At 36.6% G+C, this 21,019-nt stretch overlaps 1 protein-coding gene across 1 annotated transcript in view; it reads left to right on the top strand.

Moving 5' to 3' along the window:
* Positions 1-17,810, top strand: part of ZDHHC2 (zinc finger DHHC-type palmitoyltransferase 2) — a 65,860-nt gene extending 48,050 nt beyond the window's left edge. Inside the window, exons 8-13 of the mRNA XM_066380240.1 lie at positions 1,830-1,962; positions 6,811-6,937; positions 7,217-7,309; positions 10,657-10,769; positions 12,795-12,866; positions 15,588-17,810. Coding sequence (XP_066236337.1) covers positions 1,830-1,962; positions 6,811-6,937; positions 7,217-7,309; positions 10,657-10,769; positions 12,795-12,835 — 507 coding nt within the window. The 3' untranslated portion in view covers positions 12,836-12,866; positions 15,588-17,810. The remainder of the gene's footprint in view (positions 1-1,829; positions 1,963-6,810; positions 6,938-7,216; positions 7,310-10,656; positions 10,770-12,794; positions 12,867-15,587) is intronic.
* Positions 17,811-21,019: the final 3,209 nt, after the last annotated feature.

Here is a 21,019-nt window from a genome sequence, read left to right as displayed (position 1 = left end):
GTTAATTGAGTTGTCAGTAAGCTGTCTTTAAGCACAGACACACAGAAAACCAGGTGATGTATGTATGGATCAGTTAATACAAATGTTGTGATCAGAGGCTCTATAGAAACCTAACCCCATATTTTCCCTGGGGCGAATTCAGTGTTCGTGGCTACTTCAGAGAACACAACCACTGAGCATAACAAGAACTGACTGTAGAAGAAGATATTTTTTCAGTATGTAAAAATAGCAGTGTTTTCTTTATGTGTAAAAAGATTATTTTTTAAACTATTATATCGCTAAAGTCCCAAATTTTTCTTGGGTTTTGCTGGATTAGGCTTTAGTTAACTCATTTGTTTATGGCACTATTTATTATTTTTAATTTTGCTTTTTAAGATTTCATTTATTGATTTTAGAAAGAGTGGGGGAGAGAGATAGGATGGGGGTTGAGGGGAATGGGAAGCATCACCTTGCTTCTCGTATGTGCCTTGACTGGGCAAGCCCAGGGTCTTGAACCAGTGACTTCAGCATTCCAGGTCAATGCTTTATCCACTGTGCCACCACAGATCAGGCTGCACTATTTGGTTTAAATATAAGCAAAACAAAATGAAAATTGAGTATTTTAAATATCCAAAGATACTCCTTGTAAACACCAAACGATGGTAGAAAAATAAAGCAGTTCCCTGGCCAGAACCGCTTTATTTTTTTCATAAAATTATTCTTGATTATGGTAAGACCTTCTGAATGCTAGATCATTAATGTCGGCTTTTAAACACATTCAGTACTAAAGATTTATTGAACGCCTACTATGTGCCAGCTCCATTGCTGAGCACCAGGAATCCACACATTGTGTGGACATGCTCCTGGCATTCAAGTCTACTTCCAGGGTCCCGCTTGGAAAATGATCCCTAATGATTGTCTGAGAGACGGTCACCCCCCTGCTCCTCATTCCTGTGAGCGGTTTTAGTTCCAACAACAAATATATTTGTAAAGAGATAACCAGAGTTTTCACTGGTGAATCTGCTTCAAAAGCTATGGGTGAGATCTTGGGACCTGACTCAGTCTGACGGATGCTGCAGGATACTGAGCAGAAGGACCTTCCATCAGAAGGAGAATCCTGCCAGCAGCCCTGGGCTTTTACTGAGTGTCCATAACCCCCCACCTGCCACGCTAGACCGAGTCCGGCTGTCCTCGGACAATGCATACAACGAGAGAGGGTCACGCTGGTTTTGCGCTGAGATAGCCTGTGTCCTCACATGGATATTGTAAGGGTGACTTTAGACAGGTGTTCTGCTCTCGTGTTGATCTTCTCTGCGACGCTGGGATTACAGTACCTTGAAGCATGACTGTGGACGTGTTGTTTTGCGTGTTCCTGTAGTTGGTGCTCCTGTCTGTAGTAAAATATAACATCAGTGAATATGGTAGCTAACTTGTGCCAATGAACCTTCACTTTTTGGCATTTTAATAAAACTATTTAATAATTTATAAATCTTTAGCACGTTAACATGTTCAAGTAGTAGATTCAAAAGTCTATTTGATAGTTTTTTGTCTCTTGCTTGCCTGCCTCTGCTACTGTTTACACACGTACTACCACAGTTTTTCTGGTTATGCACAACAAAATAATATCCAAAGTTTGAATAGCTTCTCCATATATATTCATATTCCGGTGAACATTTATTTTAATCTGATGCCATATGTTTTTTCTCAAAGTTTAACATTAAGTTGTGTATCTTTCTCCATATCTAAATTTAAGAAAAATTTTAAGCCAAAAAAAAAAAAGTCTTACTTATCAAAGTAGGGGAATACGTATCCCTTTGACAACACATTTCATTTTTTCCCTTTCTTTGTAGAATGGTCTACCTGATACCCAAGCCAAGTTCCATATCATGTTTTTATTCTTTGCTGCAGCTATGTTTTCTGTCAGCTTGTCTTCTCTGTTTGGCTATCATTGTTGGCTAGTCAGCAAAAATAAGTCTACATTAGGTGAGTATCCAACTATTATAGTTCAAAGAACTTTAAATACATAAATAGATATTCGTCAAAAAAAAAAAAGTTGCCGTATGATTCAATGCCAGCGTATCCTGAAGTGGTAAAAAGCATGCCTGTTCCCCTATGCTGCTTTGTGGGATATGACTTAGACACGAACAAATGCACTCATTCCCTGGATTTATTTGACTGTCCGCCGTATGTAAAGCATTGTGTATATTCAGCGGTGAGCAAGGACAAAGCAGCCCAGTGAGGGACACAGAAAATCAATAAGCAGAAGTAAAAGTAATGACAACTCGCAAAGTGCTGTACAGGAAACAGGCAGGATGTGGAGGTGTGAATGCAGGGCTGAGGGTGGCAGGAGGGCACCTGTATGGGTACAGTGGTCAGGGAAGGTGCACCTCAGTAAAGCATAAGGAACCTACGAAGTCAGTCATGGAAAGAGCCAGAACATCTCAGGCACAGAAAACAGTATGTTCCAAAACCCCACAGAGGTAGGATGCTGCAAAAACATTGCCTAGAGAAAAATAAAGCTATAGCTATGAATGCTTACATTAAGAGAGAAGAAATATCTAAAATCAATAACATTAGACCTTAAGGAACTGTAGAAAGAAGAGCGGAGTTTGCCCAAAGCCAGCAAAAATGAGAAAACAGTAAAGATTAGAAAGGATATAACGGATATAGAGAATTTCAAAATAGAAGATCAATCAAGTCAATAGTTGGTTCTTTGCAAATAATAACTTTGACAAGCCTATAGCTAGAAATAAAAAAAAAAGAGACTCAAAGCATGAAAATCGGAAATGAAAATGGGCACTACTGACTTTATAAGAATAAAAAAGGATTACAAGAGAATACTATGAACAATTGTACATCACAAAATCGGATAACCTAGATGAAATGTACAAATATCTAGAAACATACAAACTACCCATCGGACTCAAGAAGAAGTAAAAAGTCTTGAATAGACCAATAACAAGTAAGGAGGTTCAATCAGTACATCAAAAACCTCCCAACCAAGAAAAGCCCAGGACCAGAAGGCTTCACTGGTAAATCTTACCAAACATTTAAGAATTAACACTAACACTTCTCAAACTCTGTCAAAAATTGGAAAAGAAGGAAACACTTTCTAACTTACTCTGTAAGGTCAGAATAGCACTAATACCAAAGCAGGAGGAAGACATCACAAGAAAACTACAGAAGCCTTTGTGAACATAGATGCAGAAATCCTCGATAAAATACTAGCCAACCAAATCTAGCAGCATATTAAAAGGGCCATGTGCCATGACCAAGTAAGATTTAACCCAGAAATGAAGTGTGGTTCAATATTAAAAAAATCAATCTGTGGTAATATATTACAATAGAATGCAGGGAGAAATCCACGATTATCTCCACTGATACATAAAAAGTGTTTGACAAAATATAATACTCTTTTTCGATAAAAAAAAACAACACACAACAAACTAAGGATAGAGGGCAACTTCCTCACTCTGATAAAGGGCTTTATGGGAATTCCACAGCTAATATGATACTCAGTGATGAAAAATGAAAACCTTCTCTTTAAGATCAGGAGCAAAACAAGGATTCCTTCTTTCACTGATGCTTTTAAAACTGTATTGGAAATTAGAGCTAGAGAAATTAACCAAGACAAAGAAACAAAGGCATCCAAATTGGAAAAGAAGAATCAAAACTATCCTATTTCACTGATGACATGATCTTATATATAGAAAACCTTAATAAAATACACAGTTAAATCTTTTGTAAATAATAAATAACATCTGAAAAGTTATGTGACACAAGATCAATATGCAAAAAAGTTAGTTGTATTTGTATACTCTAGCAATAAACCATCCAAAAGGAATTACTAGAACAATTCCATTTACAGAGTATCCAGAATAATAAAATACCTCAGAATAAATTTAATCAAGGAGGTACAACACTAGGAGACGGAAACTACAAAGCACTGAGAAAAGACATGAGAGAAGACCTAGGTAAGTGGTAAGATTTCCCATGTTTATGCATTAGGAAACTTAATATTATTAAGATAACAATACTACCCGAAGTGATTTTCAGATTCAGTACAACTCCTGTTATATTTCAATGGCCTTTCTTGTAGAAATAGAAAGACTGATTTCCACATTTGTATGGAATTTCAGGGTTCCAACTAGCAAAACCAGTATCTACCAAAAAAAATAATAATAATAAAACAAAGTTCTTAATGTTTTCAGAACTTATTACAAATCTACAGTGATCAAAAAAGTGTGGAACTGGTACAGGATAGAGATATCAACCAATGGAATAAAACTGAGAATCCAGAACTAAACTTATACATATTTGGCCAATTGATTTTCAACAAGTGTACCAAGATCACTCAGTGGGGAAAGAATAGTATCTTTAACAAATGGCACAAGGACAACTGGATAGCTACATGCAGAAGAATGAAATTGGTTTCCTACCTCACACCATATACAAAATGAATTTAGAATAGCTCAATGACCTAAATGGAAGAACTAAAACTATAAACTCTTAGAAGAAAACATAGGGATAAATCTTCAGGACCTCAAACATGGCAATGAATTCTTAGATATAACACCAAAAACATGAGCAACAAAAGAAAAAATAGATGAATGGGAGACTATCAAAATAAAAATGTGCATCAAAGAATATTATCAAAAAAGTAAAAATATAATTATATATCTAATAAGAGCTGAGTATTCAGGATATATAAATTAATCTTACAACTCAACAACAAAAAGACAAACAGCTCAATTTCAAAATTGGCAAAGGATTTGAATAGACATTTAAAAAGAGCTCTCTAAAGAAAATATACAAATTACCAACAAACACTTAAAAATGTGCTCAGCATCATTAGTTATTAGGGAAATAAAAATAAAAACCACACTGAGGTACCGCTTCATACCCACTGGGATGGCTATAATAATAATTTTTAAAAAACCGTTTTGGTGGGGATCTGGAGAATTTGAAACCTTTCACATATTGTTGATAGGAATATAAAATTATGCAGCCACCATGAAAACAGTTTGGCAATTCCTCAAAATGTTAAATACAGAATTACCGTATGAACCAGCAATTCAGCAATTCCACTCTTAAATATGTACCCAAAAGAATGGAAAACAGACTCAACAAATATTTGTACAGCAATGTTCATAGCAGCACTATTTACATTAGCCAAAAGGTAGAAACCACCCAAATGGCTGTCAAAGGATGAGTGGATAGAAAAAAACATGGTATATGTAGATACAGTGGAATATTATTCAGCCACAAAAAGGAATGAAAAATTGAAACATATTATAAATACGTGACTGCCTAATGAGCATAAGTTTTCCTTTGGGGTGATGAAAATATTTTGGGACTTAATATAGGTGGTAGTTGCATGCAATTGTGAATGTACTAAATGCTAATTAATTGTTCAGTTTAAAGTGGCTAATTTTATGTTCTGTGAATTTCACCTCAATTTTTAAAAAAGCCTTATAGGAAAAGAGCTAGCAATGTTTGAGACACTACATGGTCGGGCATAGAAAGCTAAAAAACAAAAAAATATACTTACTATGAGGTTTCATGAATTAGCAGGACTGTTATAATAGAGTCTTCTAGACTAAGGTTAGGAGTTTTGGAATACAACCAGAATGTGTAAGTCCTTATGATCTCAAAGGATACTTCAAACAGTGAGATTCCATTATTATAATTATCAGTGAATATAAATTGTAGCCTACAGTCAATGAATGATCATTTTTAATATTTGGGTGAAATCTTATAGCAGATACTGTTAGGGTGAAAATTGGTATAATAAAGTAATTTCTAAACCAAGAAACATTTCAAAATACATGTTGGACAATTAAATTTTAATTCATCAGTAGTAAATGTTTCTGGAAGCTTTTAACTTCTAAAACTTGTATATTGAACTTGTAACACTGAAAGGACTTCCTCTGGACAAGATGGCCCTCTAATTATACAAATATTGTATATAAAGCTGCATAACGTAGGGCAACAAATGCCAAGAATCTTGCCAACTGCCACATTTTTTTCACAGTACCTTGACTCGGCTAGTTTGAGTTTCCTTTTTTAAATGCTGGGCCAAGCTCGTTGTTCTTATGTTTATTTATATTCAATAAATAAGATGTTAGATTTTTGTCTCTCAGAAAACAGTGTGGTGTTACGGGAGGAACATTGGCGACCTTGTTCAGCTTTCATTCTGACGTTTATTTCTGTGTGATCTTGGGCCAGTCGCACAGCCTCCCTGACCCTCAGGTTCCGTGGGCAGAGAGGCGCAGCCAGATACAATGTGTGACTCTGCTTTGGCTCTTGGAGTGGACAAACCAGCTTTAAAGTTCCTTTTGGCTAGCGGGACAGAAATGTATGCTTGGATGAGATAAAATTGTAATGAGACTGGAAAATGGAATTTATTGCCTGTAAGAAGCAAGTTGTAAAATATATGTAAAGTATAATTGCATTTTGGTTAAAAAAAAACAAAACTTTGTAGATTTGTGTATTTCTGTATCCATCCACCCATCTGTCTAAAAACAGATTTAGAAGATGTAAAGGTAAACCTTTACATTGATTGCTTGTTTGTATTTTCTAATTTTCTGCAAAACATGTGCTGCTACGATAGCTAAAAGGTTAGTTAAAAATTATAATAAATGTAACCATTTGATTATTTTAAAACAGAATAGGCGATCTGTATTGCTGAGCTTTTGGTGAGCTAATAAGTACTGGGGGGGGCGAGCCGTTGATTTTCAAGTTCCCTCATTTGATTCAATCACTTCTAATTGGACGGGTTACTAGTTGATATACTCTGTACTCATGTGATTGCCCGACTGTCTTTTGTAGAGGCATTTAGAAGTCCAGTATTTCGACATGGAACCGATAAGAACGGATTCAGCTTGGGTTTCAGTAAGAATATGCGACAGGTGTTTGGTGACGAGAAGAAGTACTGGCTGCTGCCCGTTTTCTCAAGGTATCTTGTTTTCAGGTTTTAAACTACTGAAAATCATCCAACAAGGGAACTCTATTATTCTGCATTCCTCTTTTTTAAAGTATGATTTTATGATTCACCATGACATCAATGTGAAAATCATGAACCCATCAACCACTTAAATAGACTGTGTTGTAACCAGTGTCTGATACATGGTCCGTCCATAGTATAACCTTGTTCTGCTTGCAGACATCAGCACTTTAAGAGTTCCTATCTTTTGTCTTTTTATTGCTCAATTGTCAGTTTTTATTTTAATTATAGTCTAGGTGACGGCTGCTCCTTCCCAACTTGCCTCGTTAACCAAGATCCTGAACAACCATCTACTCCTGCAGGACTGAATTCAACATCTAAAAAGTAATTCTTTTTTTTTTTCCTATTTTACTTTTGAAAAATAAATTTTATCCTCATGGGTCCTTCAGTTCCATGTTTCTTTGAAAGAAAGTTTTAAGAACTTAAAAGATCATGTACTACAATGGTTTCCACTTGGAATGAGGGACAGAGGGAAGTATCGGAAGCTTCCGTTATACTCGTACAATTTTATTAATCTGGGTGGCAGGTAAACAGGTGTTCATTCTCTGTACGTTTTGGTTGACTAAAATATATTATGGTTTTTTAAAAAAATATATAGTGCTTATTTAACAGGAAAAAAAAATGTAAGTCCAAATTCGCTCCCCTGGGGATCAGGTGAGCAGATAGATCCAGGTAGACTTGCCCTCTGACCCCTTCAGGCCCCTCCTGTGGTCACTGTCATGAAGAGAGCAGAAGACTTCCCCGGGTCAGGCCTTTGGAGACCCGACATCCCAGACACCGGTGTGGCAGCTCGTTAGCAGTGTGCACCGTACGCTGTAGTGCTCTTTCAAGACCTCTCAGCACCCTCTGAGCCTTAGTGCTCTTTCAAGACCTCTCAGCACCCTCTGAGCCTTAGTGCTCTTTCAAGACCTCTCAGCACCCTCTGAGCCGTTTCTGTGGAGAGAGAAGGGAAGGGCTGTTGGAGATTCCTCCTCTGGAAACCTCTGCCCGTGCTTTCCGGCTGTTTTGGTTGCAGTCTATCAGGAATTTAAGGAAGAGCTGAAATTTGATTTTGACTTTGCTGCTAACTGGCAAAAGGCAGAACTACTTACACTTTTAAAATGCTCTGCCTATATGAACATTTCTGTTTTAAACATGAATTTTTATGTCTTTAAGACAGAGTGAATAGATTGTCCATGCTTCTACTTTTTAATGAAATCCAATAGCAAAAGCATAACAATAGGAGCATTCCGAGCTGAATGGGAGAGATTGTTGTGGCTGGCAGAGTGGCGTGCCCACAGCACCCGTGCCTGTACTTCCCGGCTAGGGTGTGTTTCTATTTTTATTTTTATTTATTGTGTTTACATAGATTCTAGTGTCCTCCCGAATGCATCCCCCCTCCCCCGTATTCCCCACAGCACCCCCTGGCCCCCTCCCCGCAATGCCCTCCCCCTTTCCCTCCAGGATTAGCTTTTCTGATCTCTATAACGCTGTTGTGTGTATATAATTTCACCAATCTCTTTCCCTTTTCTGATCCCTTCCTATCACCCCCTTTCCTCTCTGTCTGCTTTCTCTCTGGACCCATTGACCCCGCCTCTGACTCTGTTCCGTTCCTCAGTTCATATTGTTCATTGGATTCCTCAAGTGAGTGAGGCCATATGGTATTTTTCTTTCTCTGCCTGGCTTATCTCACTCAACATAATAGCTTCCAGGTCCCTCCATGTTGTTGTGTTTCTGACTGCTGGCAGTCCTTCCTCCTGGGGAACCTGGTGTGAGCCCAGAGTGCGTCTCCAGGCAGTGATCCTGGCGGCTAGTCCAAATTGTTTTCAATTGTCATGAGATGACACTGATTAGCCACCCCATCCCTTGAGGGAGCTCTGTGCAGACCAGGCTCTGTCATTTGATGAGACGGCCATTTTAATGTGTTCCACAGGGACATTTAAAGGTACACAAGATGCTGTGATTATTGGCTTGAATATGTGAATGGTTTTTCTTCTACCTTGGTGCAGAAAATCTAATTTTGATTAGTTACTTGTTATGTTTTCATAGCTTTTATAAAAGTTAATGGTAGTTTTCAATATTGTTCTCATCTTCATGGAGTGGTTTTTGTAGTTTAAGACTATTAGGGTTTTAGAGACAGTATGTCTCCCACCCAGTGTACCGGGGGGGTTGAGGGAGATCCCAGGAGGCATTGTTCCCCAGCTAGGTGGTCTTGAAGAGGTCCAGTACCCAGGCTTCTCCTCTTTTCCTTTAACTGTTGAGATTGGAGTATGACAGCTAAACTTTTATACAGAATTGTATAGTTTGCCCTGATTCGCCCAGATGCAATGTCTGTGATTAATGCTGGTGTCTCCTCTGTGCTCGTGACCTCCCTCCTTCTCCCACGTGCTCGGGCCAGAAACTCGGGAGTCCTAGACACCTCTCTGTCAGTTTCCTTTAATTACCTCGTTTGCAAACCCCGTCAGACTCACCCGCAGAAGCACCTCTGTCACTTCTCACGTGCATTGTTTCCCTTCTTCTGAATTGATCTTCCTGATGCCGCTTCCGCCCAACTGCGGTCAGCATAATCCTTTTAAAACACAGGTCAGATTTTGTCCCTTTTATGTTCAAAGACCTCCGTTGATTTCCCGTCTTACTCAGAATAAAGACTAGTGAGTGTCCTTACCTTGTCCTATCTGCTTGGCCCCGGTACCTCTCTGATGGTGCCCTTTCCACGTTACTGCTGGTCACCCTCCTCGGGCACACAGATCTTGGTTGTTCCTCAGATATACCAAGCGTGTCCCTATTCAGTGCCTTCGTGCTTGCTAACTCCTCTTCCTAAGTGTTCTTTCTTCAGAATTCTGAGTGGACGGTGCCTTCTCTTCATTCTCTTTCTACTCAGGTGTAACTTCACAATAGAGGCCATCTTTGAGAAACCTTTGTAAAGTAGTGACCTACTCCACCACTTCCTTGTACACTTTTTTTTTATTGTCATAGCTCGTATTGTCACCTGACTTAATCTATATTTATTTATTTATTCTTTTTTTTTTTTTTTTTTTAAATTAAGTGAGAGGCAGGAAGGCTGAGAGACAGACTCCAGCATGTGCTCTGACCGGGATCCACCTGGCTCTGCCCATCTGGGGCTGCTGCTCCATTGCTCAGCAACTAAGCTCTTCTTGGTGCCTGAGGTGGGAGGCCATAAAGCCATTCTCAGCACCTGGGGCCAACCTGCTTGAACCACTTGAGCCATGGCTACCGGACGGGAAGGGGGTGGATGGGTAGAGAAGCAAATGGTTTCTTCTCCTGTGTGCCCTGACTGGGAATCGAACCCAGGACATCCACATACTGGGTCGATGCTCTACCACTGAGCAAACCAGCCAGGGCCTTAAAATAGTATAATTTATAATAAAATTCCCTTACCTCCTAAAGTCTAAAATGGAGACCCAGTCTCCATATTAAAAATGGAGATTTGCCAGAGTTAAAGATTGTCATCTTATTGTAATAGAAAGAATGAAAAGAACTGAAGAGAGGACAGTTTTCTCATTGTGAGTCAGTGTGATTTAATTCTTCCTGTATTCCCCAAGTCTTCTTGGGTAACTCCTACAATTATTTTGTGCCACAAGTGATTTGAGTTCCATACTTTGAGCAACATTCACATTAACACTGTCAAGAGAGTTAATGGGATGATTGTGACGACAATTATTATTCTTCAGTCCCGAAAACCATCAATTTCCTGCAAAGCCATTGCGAGAGTCCCAGAGCCATCTTCTTACTGATTCTCAATCTTGGACAGAGAGCAGCACAAACCCGGGAAGAGACAAAGCTGGTAAGTTTCGATATATTTTCTTTTTAAAAGGTTCAAGTAGTGAAAAAATTTTTTCATTATATCACCTATTGAATTTTTCTTGCTTTGAAGTCAGACTTCTAGTGTAAATTTAGAATTATTTTCAGGAACTTCTATTTGCATAGTACTTTGATTAATGTCTGTGAACTCTAGAAAACCATTTTGTGAAAGATAGAGCTACATTGTATTTTTCATCGTTTAAAGAACCAAATCCTTGTTACTGCATATTAAATGAGAGAAATAAGCTCAAAGTGCATTTTTTTTTTTAAATATACAAATGTAATCACTTCAGATAAAAGTTTGAAAGATATCTGCTGTAAAAGATCTCAAATTATGCAGTTTTTTACTGTAGGATTTCTATGCAATTTCAGAATGTCAAGATAAAGTAATTCTGGCCTGACCTGTGGTGGCACAGTGGCTAAAGTGTCGACCTGGAATGCTGAGGTCACCAGTTCGAAACCCCGGGCTTGCCTGGTCAAGGCACATATATGGGAGTTGATGCTTCCTGCTCCTCCCCCTGTCCTATCTCTTTCCTCCCTCTGTCTCTCTTTCTCTCTCCTCTCTCTCTAAAAGCGAATAAATAAAATCTAAAAAAAAAAAAAAGGATAAAGTAATTCATAATTACCGTAACTTTAGCTACCTGTAATTCTTTATATTATTATTGTAGATTTTAATATTTTATTATTATTATTATTATTGTAGATTTTAATATTTTGATTGCTTGATTAGCAACTACCAAGCAAGGCTTTGTAGTCAGACAGACCCGATGTCAGATCCCAATTTGGGCCTTTAATTAGTATGTGATATTTGTTGTTACCTAACTTCTTAGACTTAGCTTCCCTATCTTGAAAAATACTACTTATTCCTCAGGGTTGAGAAGAGTTAAAGAACACAATGTGATCACCCCTGCAGGTGTGAGTAAATGTGTGTGGTGTCCCTAGACAGGAAAACGAAACCACTCATCCACCTCTGAGACAGCCTGTCACCAGGTCGACTAATTGAATTCCTCACTCCTTTCTCCTTCATTTGTAGCCTTTTCCTCAAACTCTCTCCGAGGGCTGCTTACCTTTGGCTCACTGCACTGTATTTACTAGTTTGGTAATGGTGAAAAACAGATGGATTGTCCCGATTAAAAATTCTAAGGTTTTTATTTAATATGATTGGTTATATTCTCCTAAAAATATCAGCTTAAAAAAAAAAAAGTCTTGTTCCTAAAAAATATATACAGGATGGGGCAAAAGTAAGTCTGCAGTTATTCATATGGAAAATAATATACTTATTAATAAACAAGAATTCAAGAATAAACTCTATTTTGCGCCCTCCGAACTGTTGACCTGCTTTTGCCCCGCCCTGCACATGCCCTCGGAAGATCCCCACCCACTGCGTATTCATGATTTGGTCTTTTTTCACTTCAAACCTGCCCTGCCATTTCTCGATCTATGGGTAGAACGAGGCATCAGCTGACAAAAAGGGATGAATGACACCTGTTAGCCCTTTGAATCCATCAGGCTCCTCAGAGGCAAAGAAGTGCTATGTAGATTTGGGTCAGTTTTTTTGCAGGGTGGAGAGACAAAGAGCTCTTTCTTCCGGAAAGGATTTATGTCTCATCTTAAAGTTCTGCATTAACATAGAAATGATTTCTTGGTTTTTAATATGCTATTATTTGGCATGTTAGATTATTTTTTCTGTTACTTTGATAGATGAATGAGCCACTGAAGTTTAAAGGATGATGTAAAAGAAGAGAAACATGAGAAGGAGGAGATGAGGGAGGGCTCAAAGATTAGTTTGACTAGAATGAGGTAGGTCAATGAAGAATTAGTTAACGATGATTTCTGATGGCACAAGAAGTGCCAGGTTTAATGTATCTTTTACGTTTTTGTTCACACCACAATTTCCTCACACCACACCATGCACAAGGCACCTTTGAGAGTTTCCATGGAGGAATTCAAGTCCCTGACTGTTTGTTCAAAAGTAACCCCAAAATGCTAATTCTGTCCTTTCTTGAAGGTATGAGCAATCCTGCATTAACCATGGAGAATGAGACTTAACTCTTCAAACAAAAATTCATATTTTATGAAAGTAAGTTGTTTCCCTTTATTGTTATGTTTTATATTTTTAACACTTTTCTGGTTCTCTTTGGGCAGATTGTTTCCATAAACATTATTATTTGTTTTTGAGTGATTCATATTAAAAGATGTGGTAACTGACCTTTGGAATTGCATTAGTTGTGCTGGAGACCTCTGGCATGGACCTAGCTTTAGATTAGCTAGTATTTAGGTTAACTCAATAAAAATTAGATTTTTGTTTTGTTTTGTTTTGTTTTTTGTATTTTTCTGAAGTTGGAAACGGGGAGGCAGTCAGACAGACTCCCGCATGTGCCCGACTGGGATCCACCTGGCATGCCCACCAGGGGGCGATGCTCCGCACATTTGGGGGCATTGCTCTGTTGCATCCAGAGCCATTCTAGCGCCTGAGGCAGAGGCACAGAGCCATCCTCAGTGCCCCAGCCAACTTTGCTCCAATGGAGCCCCGGCTGCTGGAGGGGAAGAGAGAGACAGAGAGGAAGGAGAGGGGGAGGGGTGGAGAAGCAGATGGGCGCTTCTCCTGTGTGCCCTGGCCGGGACTCGAACCTGGGACTCCTACAGGTGAGGCCGACGCTCTACCACTGAGCCAACCGGCCAGGGCCAAAATTAGTTGATGAAAAAAGTTTATTTTTATAGTAATACATTAAATGTCAAGGATTGATCCTAAAGTAATTGCAGTTTACACAATTGTCTTGTCATTTCATAGGATTGTATAATTTTAAAAAAGTTTTCTATCCTTCAGGATATACAATGGTCATGATCATCCAATAGCAGATTCTTACCAGGTCTAAGTACAAGATAATTCTGTCTTGTTAGTATAAACCTTCCATTCTTATTTTTGGTCACAGTAGGTCACAAAAAAACACACAAAACCTGTACAATCAGTTTCTTTAATATATAAGCCTACATATAATATATATTGTAAGCCTACAGTCAATAGAAAGAGCCCCTTTGGTACAAAGCCATAAATATCTAAACAAAACAAACAACTATATGTTCCTTTATGATAAACACAAATATAAAGAGTTGAACATTAAAGTTATCAAGACAACTCTATTCTCTATTTACAAAACTTCAATCTAGAATCGCAAGTCTAAGAGAAACAAGACAGCAACATCTAAAACAAAATTATTTATGTCAGAATACTTCATGGATATCTGAGGTTTTGTTTGTTTGGTTTTTTAACCCATTTTAATCCTCAAAATAATTTTTAAAAAATTTTTGTCATTCACTTGGTTTTGGTTTTAATGAGTATTTAATAACAGCAAAATACTGATCTGACAATCTCGCCTTTGACTGTTTTGGTTTTGGATAACTGTATATGATGGAATAGTAGATCAGATCAATCGTAGTTAGGGTAGTGAAAATGCAATCTTTTGGTTAAAGAAAAAGAAGCAATATTGAATTTCTGGAAAACAGTCTTGAAATGTAACTATGAATTAAACAAATATGAATCACTAATCAATACTACAAATATCTTACAGCACATGAAGCTTCACAGGGTGTTGTTTTGTTTGTTTGTTTTAGTATTTTGAATTATTAGTGATAATCATCAATGTTTGTGAGGTCATGTGTTAAATGTTTTACGAGTTTACACAGTAACATTGTGTTGTGTAGATGTCCCAGGATTTTGACACAAGATGAGCGTTGTTTTTTCACCATTATTCTGGTACTATGTGTTGCACACTACCAGATACATAGTAGGTTCTGAATAAGCATTTTGTAAATAAGTGATAAAATAACATTGTTATAATTAAAAATCTCACAAAAACTTGATTTCATTACATTTGAATATAAGACATTAATGGTCAAAACGACCAAATGGCAGTGTGAATTAGTTGCATTGACATTAAAAAGAGATTTCCTGCTGTAGTGTTTTTCATTCTATTGATATAACCAGTGACAGTAAAATATTTCTTTTAAAAATTTTGAATTTTCCTAAGGTAGCTAATATTCCAAATAGTTTTAAAAATAGTCTTTCTGTTTATGTCTCAACCTTACAATTCTTTCAATGCACATTTATATTGAACAATATTATCCGATATTGATATGCTTAATTTAATTATATTACTAAATGATATGTTCATATTCTGTTTTTGAACTACATTAGTAAATGATCTGTGGCCTTTTAATAAAATATTTCTTCATCAGCACATGTCCCAGATAGTTATGTGCCTAGACCCATATAGCACTAAAGTTGAATTTAGCCTATCCAACCTTCCCCCTTAAAAATGATAAACAAAAAATGCTGTGCTTCTATGCACATGAAAATTCAAACTTATTTTCCTAAGTCTCCCTTCTCATTTAGGTGGCCTCCTAAATAACTAATGGCCTCAGACAAATGCAGAACTAGTAACAAAGAATCTTGCCACTCAAATTGCATAGGATCCCAAACTGGTATCACTAGCTTCACTTGAGAGCTTAATGGAAAGAGAGTTTTGGACATTAGTCCTACTGAGTCAGAATCTTTATCTTCTGCATTCTAACAAAATCCCCTGGTCTTGCATATGCACATTATTATACTTTGAGAAGCATTCATGTCGAGGCCTACATTCAAGAACACATCTACTGAGCCTCCTAGTATAGAAAACATTTAATTTTGAATAAGGGAGATATTATGGCAACAAACAGTGAGCTGTTTGTTGAATGAATGATTTGGTTGTTTGTTTGTTTTTAATAGTTAACAATAGTTTCATGTTTTCTGTTTCATTTCAAGGTATCATTGCTGTAGTCGGACATGGAGAAGGCTTCCCACAGGAAGGCACCATCGCCCCATCGTTCCCATTTCCCTTTGGCTGGATATGCAGACTATGATTCCTTCTCTCCAAGCTGTTGCATAAGACGTCACACTTTTAATTCAAGATACAGACTGTTTCAACTAACACAAATTCCTATTAAATGTTAAAAATGATTATGCTTTATGGATCAAGGACAAAAATATCTTCTATCATAAAAACTTTGAGATAATAATAATAATTGAGTAGCACAATTTATCACAGTTCTCACCCAGAAAATTAAGATGGAGATACTGAGATTTAAAAGCTTTCCAGTCACATGATAAGATTGATTCGTGAAACCTGTTAGTTACCTGTGAAAAAGTGGAGCTAGCCAATCCTGACTTCTTTATTGCTTCTGATGTGAATCTAGCTTCAGAACCAACTGAATTCATTACAAATTCCAAATGACCTACAGTTGAAGATCACCACCCATTTTTTGCTAGACTAATTCTAGTTATAAAATAAGTATGATCATAGAAGCTCAAACTGACTGATAAGCAATTGAGTAGAAAATATTTTGTCAGAATGAATACTACTACATCTGAAATATATTTTTCATCTTATAATCTTCTTAACTTGGGGGGAAATCATGAAAATTGGTTTATTTATGATTTTTTAGCCAGTTTGGCTTTTTAAAAAATTTTGTGTTTTTCTTTGATTGAACATAGCAAAAATATATTTCTGTAAAGAATTCCTGATGGGTCAGCAGATTAATCCTTCATTTATATCTATAGTATTTCTGTGTCCTTTCATTGAAAGTATGATAGTTAAACTATATAGTTCCTCATCTATTAAGATTAAATCATGCAAATCATCAAAAAATTATATACTTTTGGAAATCTAGTTCAACCTAAATGGCGTGCTGTTTGGAAATGAGTTTTCAGATAAACTAAAGTGGTGTGTTTGTTGATGCCAAAATGTTAGGCTTCAGTAAATATACTAAGAAGCTCTTGTGCCTTGAACGCACTATTTAAAAACAAAAGTTTGATTTACTCTTTTTTAATTTGTTGGAGTGTAAGTTTTGTAAATGTTAGTGATTAGAATAAGCTGTGTACATGTTTTCGGTACTAATTTTCAGAATTTAAAGCAGATTACCTTTTAAAACTACACAGCTAAGGAAACTGCTATTTAATAAAAGAAAAAAATGGTATTAAACTTTTCAAAATCTGAGTTGGACAAAAATTCAACACAAAATAGGTCAGAAGGCAAGAGGATAATGGAATAATAACTGCTCCTTGTAATTACTCATCCTTGCAGAATATACAGTTTTATATTAAATGAGTTCATGGAAGAACCACTATCAGCCCAGGCCATTTTATAGATCATTGGAGTGCAATTATTTGAACAATAGCATGGCAATTTTTTTGAGATGTTTTTAAAGCTAAATATTTTAATCTGACAATCTGCTTCAAAAAATTTCATAAGATATATATTTACTTTTAACTTAAAGCATTTTTTGGTCATCATTTTCATTACCTGAAGTGCCAGGTTGGAACCTATAGCTACTGCTAAAGTCTTAAGGGCAACAACATCACGTGATGTTATTAAGAAGTATATGCAGCCAAATAGTTTTCAAAGCACAGTACTAGAGCTGTTTGTATTGGAACAAGATTGTTAGGTGTTCCTCTTGTCAAACTAGAAGCTGGGGGAAAAGAGAGATTTTTATTCTTTACCTTGCTAGAGTACTGTCAATCGTTTCCCCTTTAGGTCTTTCATGTAATTATTGAAGTACATAAGTCAATACACATTAGATTCAGATTTGAAAACATTTTTAAAAATAAATTTTTAAAATTAAGTTGTAATGGTTCCCTTTTTGTTTCGTACAGTGAATAATGTTTAATGGGGTTTTGTTTGTTTGTTTAGTTGGGGGGAGGTTATAGTTCTAGGGGTTTATAATTTCTGGAGATGGCATATCTCATTAGGTAGCAGTATAAATTTTACTTGAGTGAATAAAGCATCATCAAATAGATCTACATTTTGTACATACTTATAACATGTACCTATAAGTTAACTATTTGCCATTGTTCAGTGAAAGAGGGTTTGTTTTTAACAGAGATAATCTAATGAAAAATTGCATCTGAATACAACGAGACTTTCAAGGAAGTGCTTATCCACGAATTCCCTCCTGTACTGCTGTAATAAAGTCTGGTTGATCACCTTTATTAGCTGTCTATATGAAGTTGCCTTTGCACTGACAATCTGCAATTGCTTTTCAGATACACTTTTTCTAATGGTCTACTTAGCTACTCTAAGCAAAACTCAAGTCTACAACATGGTCATCACATAGGTATTTGAAGAGATGTATAACAGGGTGAGGTAACTACTCATTAGTGAAATGAATCTGATCACAATCGGAACACACTATAAGACTCAAGTTCAGTGTAATCAACAGACAGTATTGCACAGGTGAAATATGGCACGTTTGACAAAACTGTCTTCACTAGGAAAATCAAATACAAAGGATTAATAAACCATATTCATAAAAATTTAAGCTAACAACCATTTGATTCATGCTCAAAAGACCCTGTGAAAAAAACTGTTACTCCATTATATTATAAACTAGCAAAATTTCCCTATTTTGAAATATACATGTAAACTTGCTGAGCGGACTCTGAAGTTACACAGTATCTTTGGTGTACACATCCTGTCATCCAATGTTTACTTGTAAAAGTGCTAGCTCTGTTATTTTCAAACTCAGAAACATATGAACGACATAAATCTACAGCAAATCCACTTGCCCTAAACCATGATAACGTATTCGGTACGATCATCCCACTTACCCCATGCTACAAATTCTAATCTAACATTTTGCCCAGTGACACATTTGGACAATGGATTTGCACAGATAACATGTCTCTAGGTGAAACCCTTCTGAAGAAAACTTCTGCACTCCTTCTCCACATGCTTAAGACAATTTAGAACAGTGGTAGTCAACCTGGTCCCTACCGCCCACTAGTGGGCGTGCCAGCTTTCATTGTGGGCAGTAGCGGAGCAACCAAAGTATAAATAAAAAGATAGATTTAACTATAGTAAGTTGTTTTATAAAGATTTATTTTGCCAAACTTAGCGAAAATCTGACATAAAGTACTTGGTAAGTAATTATTATTATATGCTTTAACTTGCTGTAACTCTGCTTTATAAATTTTATAAAGTTACTTCCCTACTTTATAAATCACCATTACTGTGGAACCAGTGGGTGGTTAGAAAATTTTACTACTAACAGAGATACAGAAGTGGGCGGTGGGTATAAAATGGTTGACTACCCCTGGGTTAGAACATATTTCCTCTTCCTTGTAGAAGCAGACCACTTTATACACCTTAAATGTTTCTTTTACACAGATGTCTCTAGAATCTTTTTAAACCTTGTCTCAGTAAAAGTCAAATTCTTTCATTAATATTTTAGCAATTTGATCATGTCACTTAAAGCATCAAACACCTGCTAACATTAAAGTTCTTGATTTTAAAACTAAGCAATCTGTTCCCCCACTAAGTTTCCTTTAGAATTTGTTACCAAAATCTTAGTTTGTTGCAGAACACAGGAAATCGTTATACTTTATAATGGTCCAAACCATGCACTATTCTTTTCTCTTTACCATGATTGGCTTTGTTGTTCTTTTATCATTTCTATCATGTGGGCATCACTGAAGGAATGAATTCAAGTAGGCTATTTCAAAGAAACTTCCGTGAATCAAAATTATGAATACCCCCACATAGTAGGAGACTGTTAAAATAGGTGTTTTCTTTCTATCTTCAAACAAGAAGATGCTCTACCATAGCATCTAGGCTTAGACCTCAATCTCTGGCACCCTTAAATTGTTCTTATACCAACAGAAAGTTCAAATACCATAGTTTGGGCAATGTCAATAGACTTGAAACCACTTGCAGGTCTTTTTTACTGAGGGAAAGTGACAGCAAAAATAAAACTAGTGACAATGCCCAATGATAGACCTTTGATGTTCTTGTTCATAGACAGTATTCAGTAGTTCTGTATTGTTAGTTTATAGTTGGGAAAAAGGAATGACTGTTAAGATTATTCACCTGTTGAGTTGAATTATTTCTGAGTACCATTTAAACCAAAAGGGGCTATTTATAAGTGACTTAACCTGAAAATTTTTATTTATTGATTTTAGAGAGGAAAACATCAATTTGTTATTTCATTTAGTTATGCATTCACTGGCTGATTCTTCCGTGCCCGTACCAGGAATTGAACCTGCAACCTTAGCATATCAGGACGGTACTGAGCTACCCAACCAGAAACTGTGACTTTAAAGTCTGGTTTTGCTACATGATGGAGCTCATTGCTCATGAAGGACATACTATTTCATGATTTGTTGCATCTTCCAAGAATGGTTTAACAGCATGAGAAGCTCAATCGTGACCTGAATTTTTTTTATAGTTGACAGATAATAGAAAGGCTTAATTAAATTGAGAAAAAAGATCATGCACCAATATAGAATTCTGTTGATGCTGAATTAAAGAACCGATATCATGGGTAGCTTCAGTTGTTTTTCAGCTATGAATATAAGGCTACTGTCAGTTTAGATTCCACATCCTTTTCTTATCAGTAAGTATAGTCCTCCAAAGCCTAGGGTTGAAAGCATCTTAAATGAGCTAACCAAATATTTGTGTGAAAGTTGAATATTAAAATGACCTTGATTACATAACTAATCTTAGTGTAATATGCAAACATATTCTCAAGTTCTTTAGGCAGGAAGCTGACAATGTGGATGAGTTCCAGAACAGTCACGAAGGATCGACTGAAGGAAAGTCTGTATACATACATTGAGCTAAAGCAAGATTTTATTTATGATTTCTACATGACCTTCGCAGCAATAAAAAGACCAGCTAACAATGAATGTTAATTCTGGTTTAGAACAAAGGTGTATGACACAAGTGAAATGGATCCCTGTAAAACCAAAAGATCTTAATACATTTTCACAGGTTTTTACATGTGACCAACTATTTTCTGCTCCATGCATATTTTACCATCAATTGCATCACATCTTAGTAGATTCCCCTTCAGGCTGTACTGACTTACTAGCTTCTCAACTTCTTGAGTTGTTACATAGATATTAATAGAAACTAATTTTTTTCAGTCACTTCAAACTTGCCATTGATTTCCCAGAGAGTAAGAATAGGTCAGTACTGACTCATTAAGAGCCAAAGAAAAATACTTAAAATCATTTGTCTTGTTCTACAACTGTTGATTTTGTGTACAGTGCCTTCACTCTTCAACTATTCTCATCAAAAAGCTAATAGTTGTTTTTTGTCTAGACACATTTCTTTGGGCTACTGCACTTAAAAAAAAATGTGATACAGGCCTGACCAAGCGGTGGCATAGTGGATCGAGTGTCGGACTGGGATGCAGAGG

The sequence above is a fragment of the Saccopteryx leptura genome, chromosome 4 (assembly GCF_036850995.1).
Source record: "Saccopteryx leptura isolate mSacLep1 chromosome 4, mSacLep1_pri_phased_curated, whole genome shotgun sequence".
In the NCBI taxonomy this organism is placed as follows: domain Eukaryota; kingdom Metazoa; phylum Chordata; class Mammalia; order Chiroptera; family Emballonuridae; genus Saccopteryx; species Saccopteryx leptura.
The sequence above is the reverse complement of the archived record's forward strand: the minus strand, read 5'-3'. Positions and strand labels throughout refer to the sequence as shown.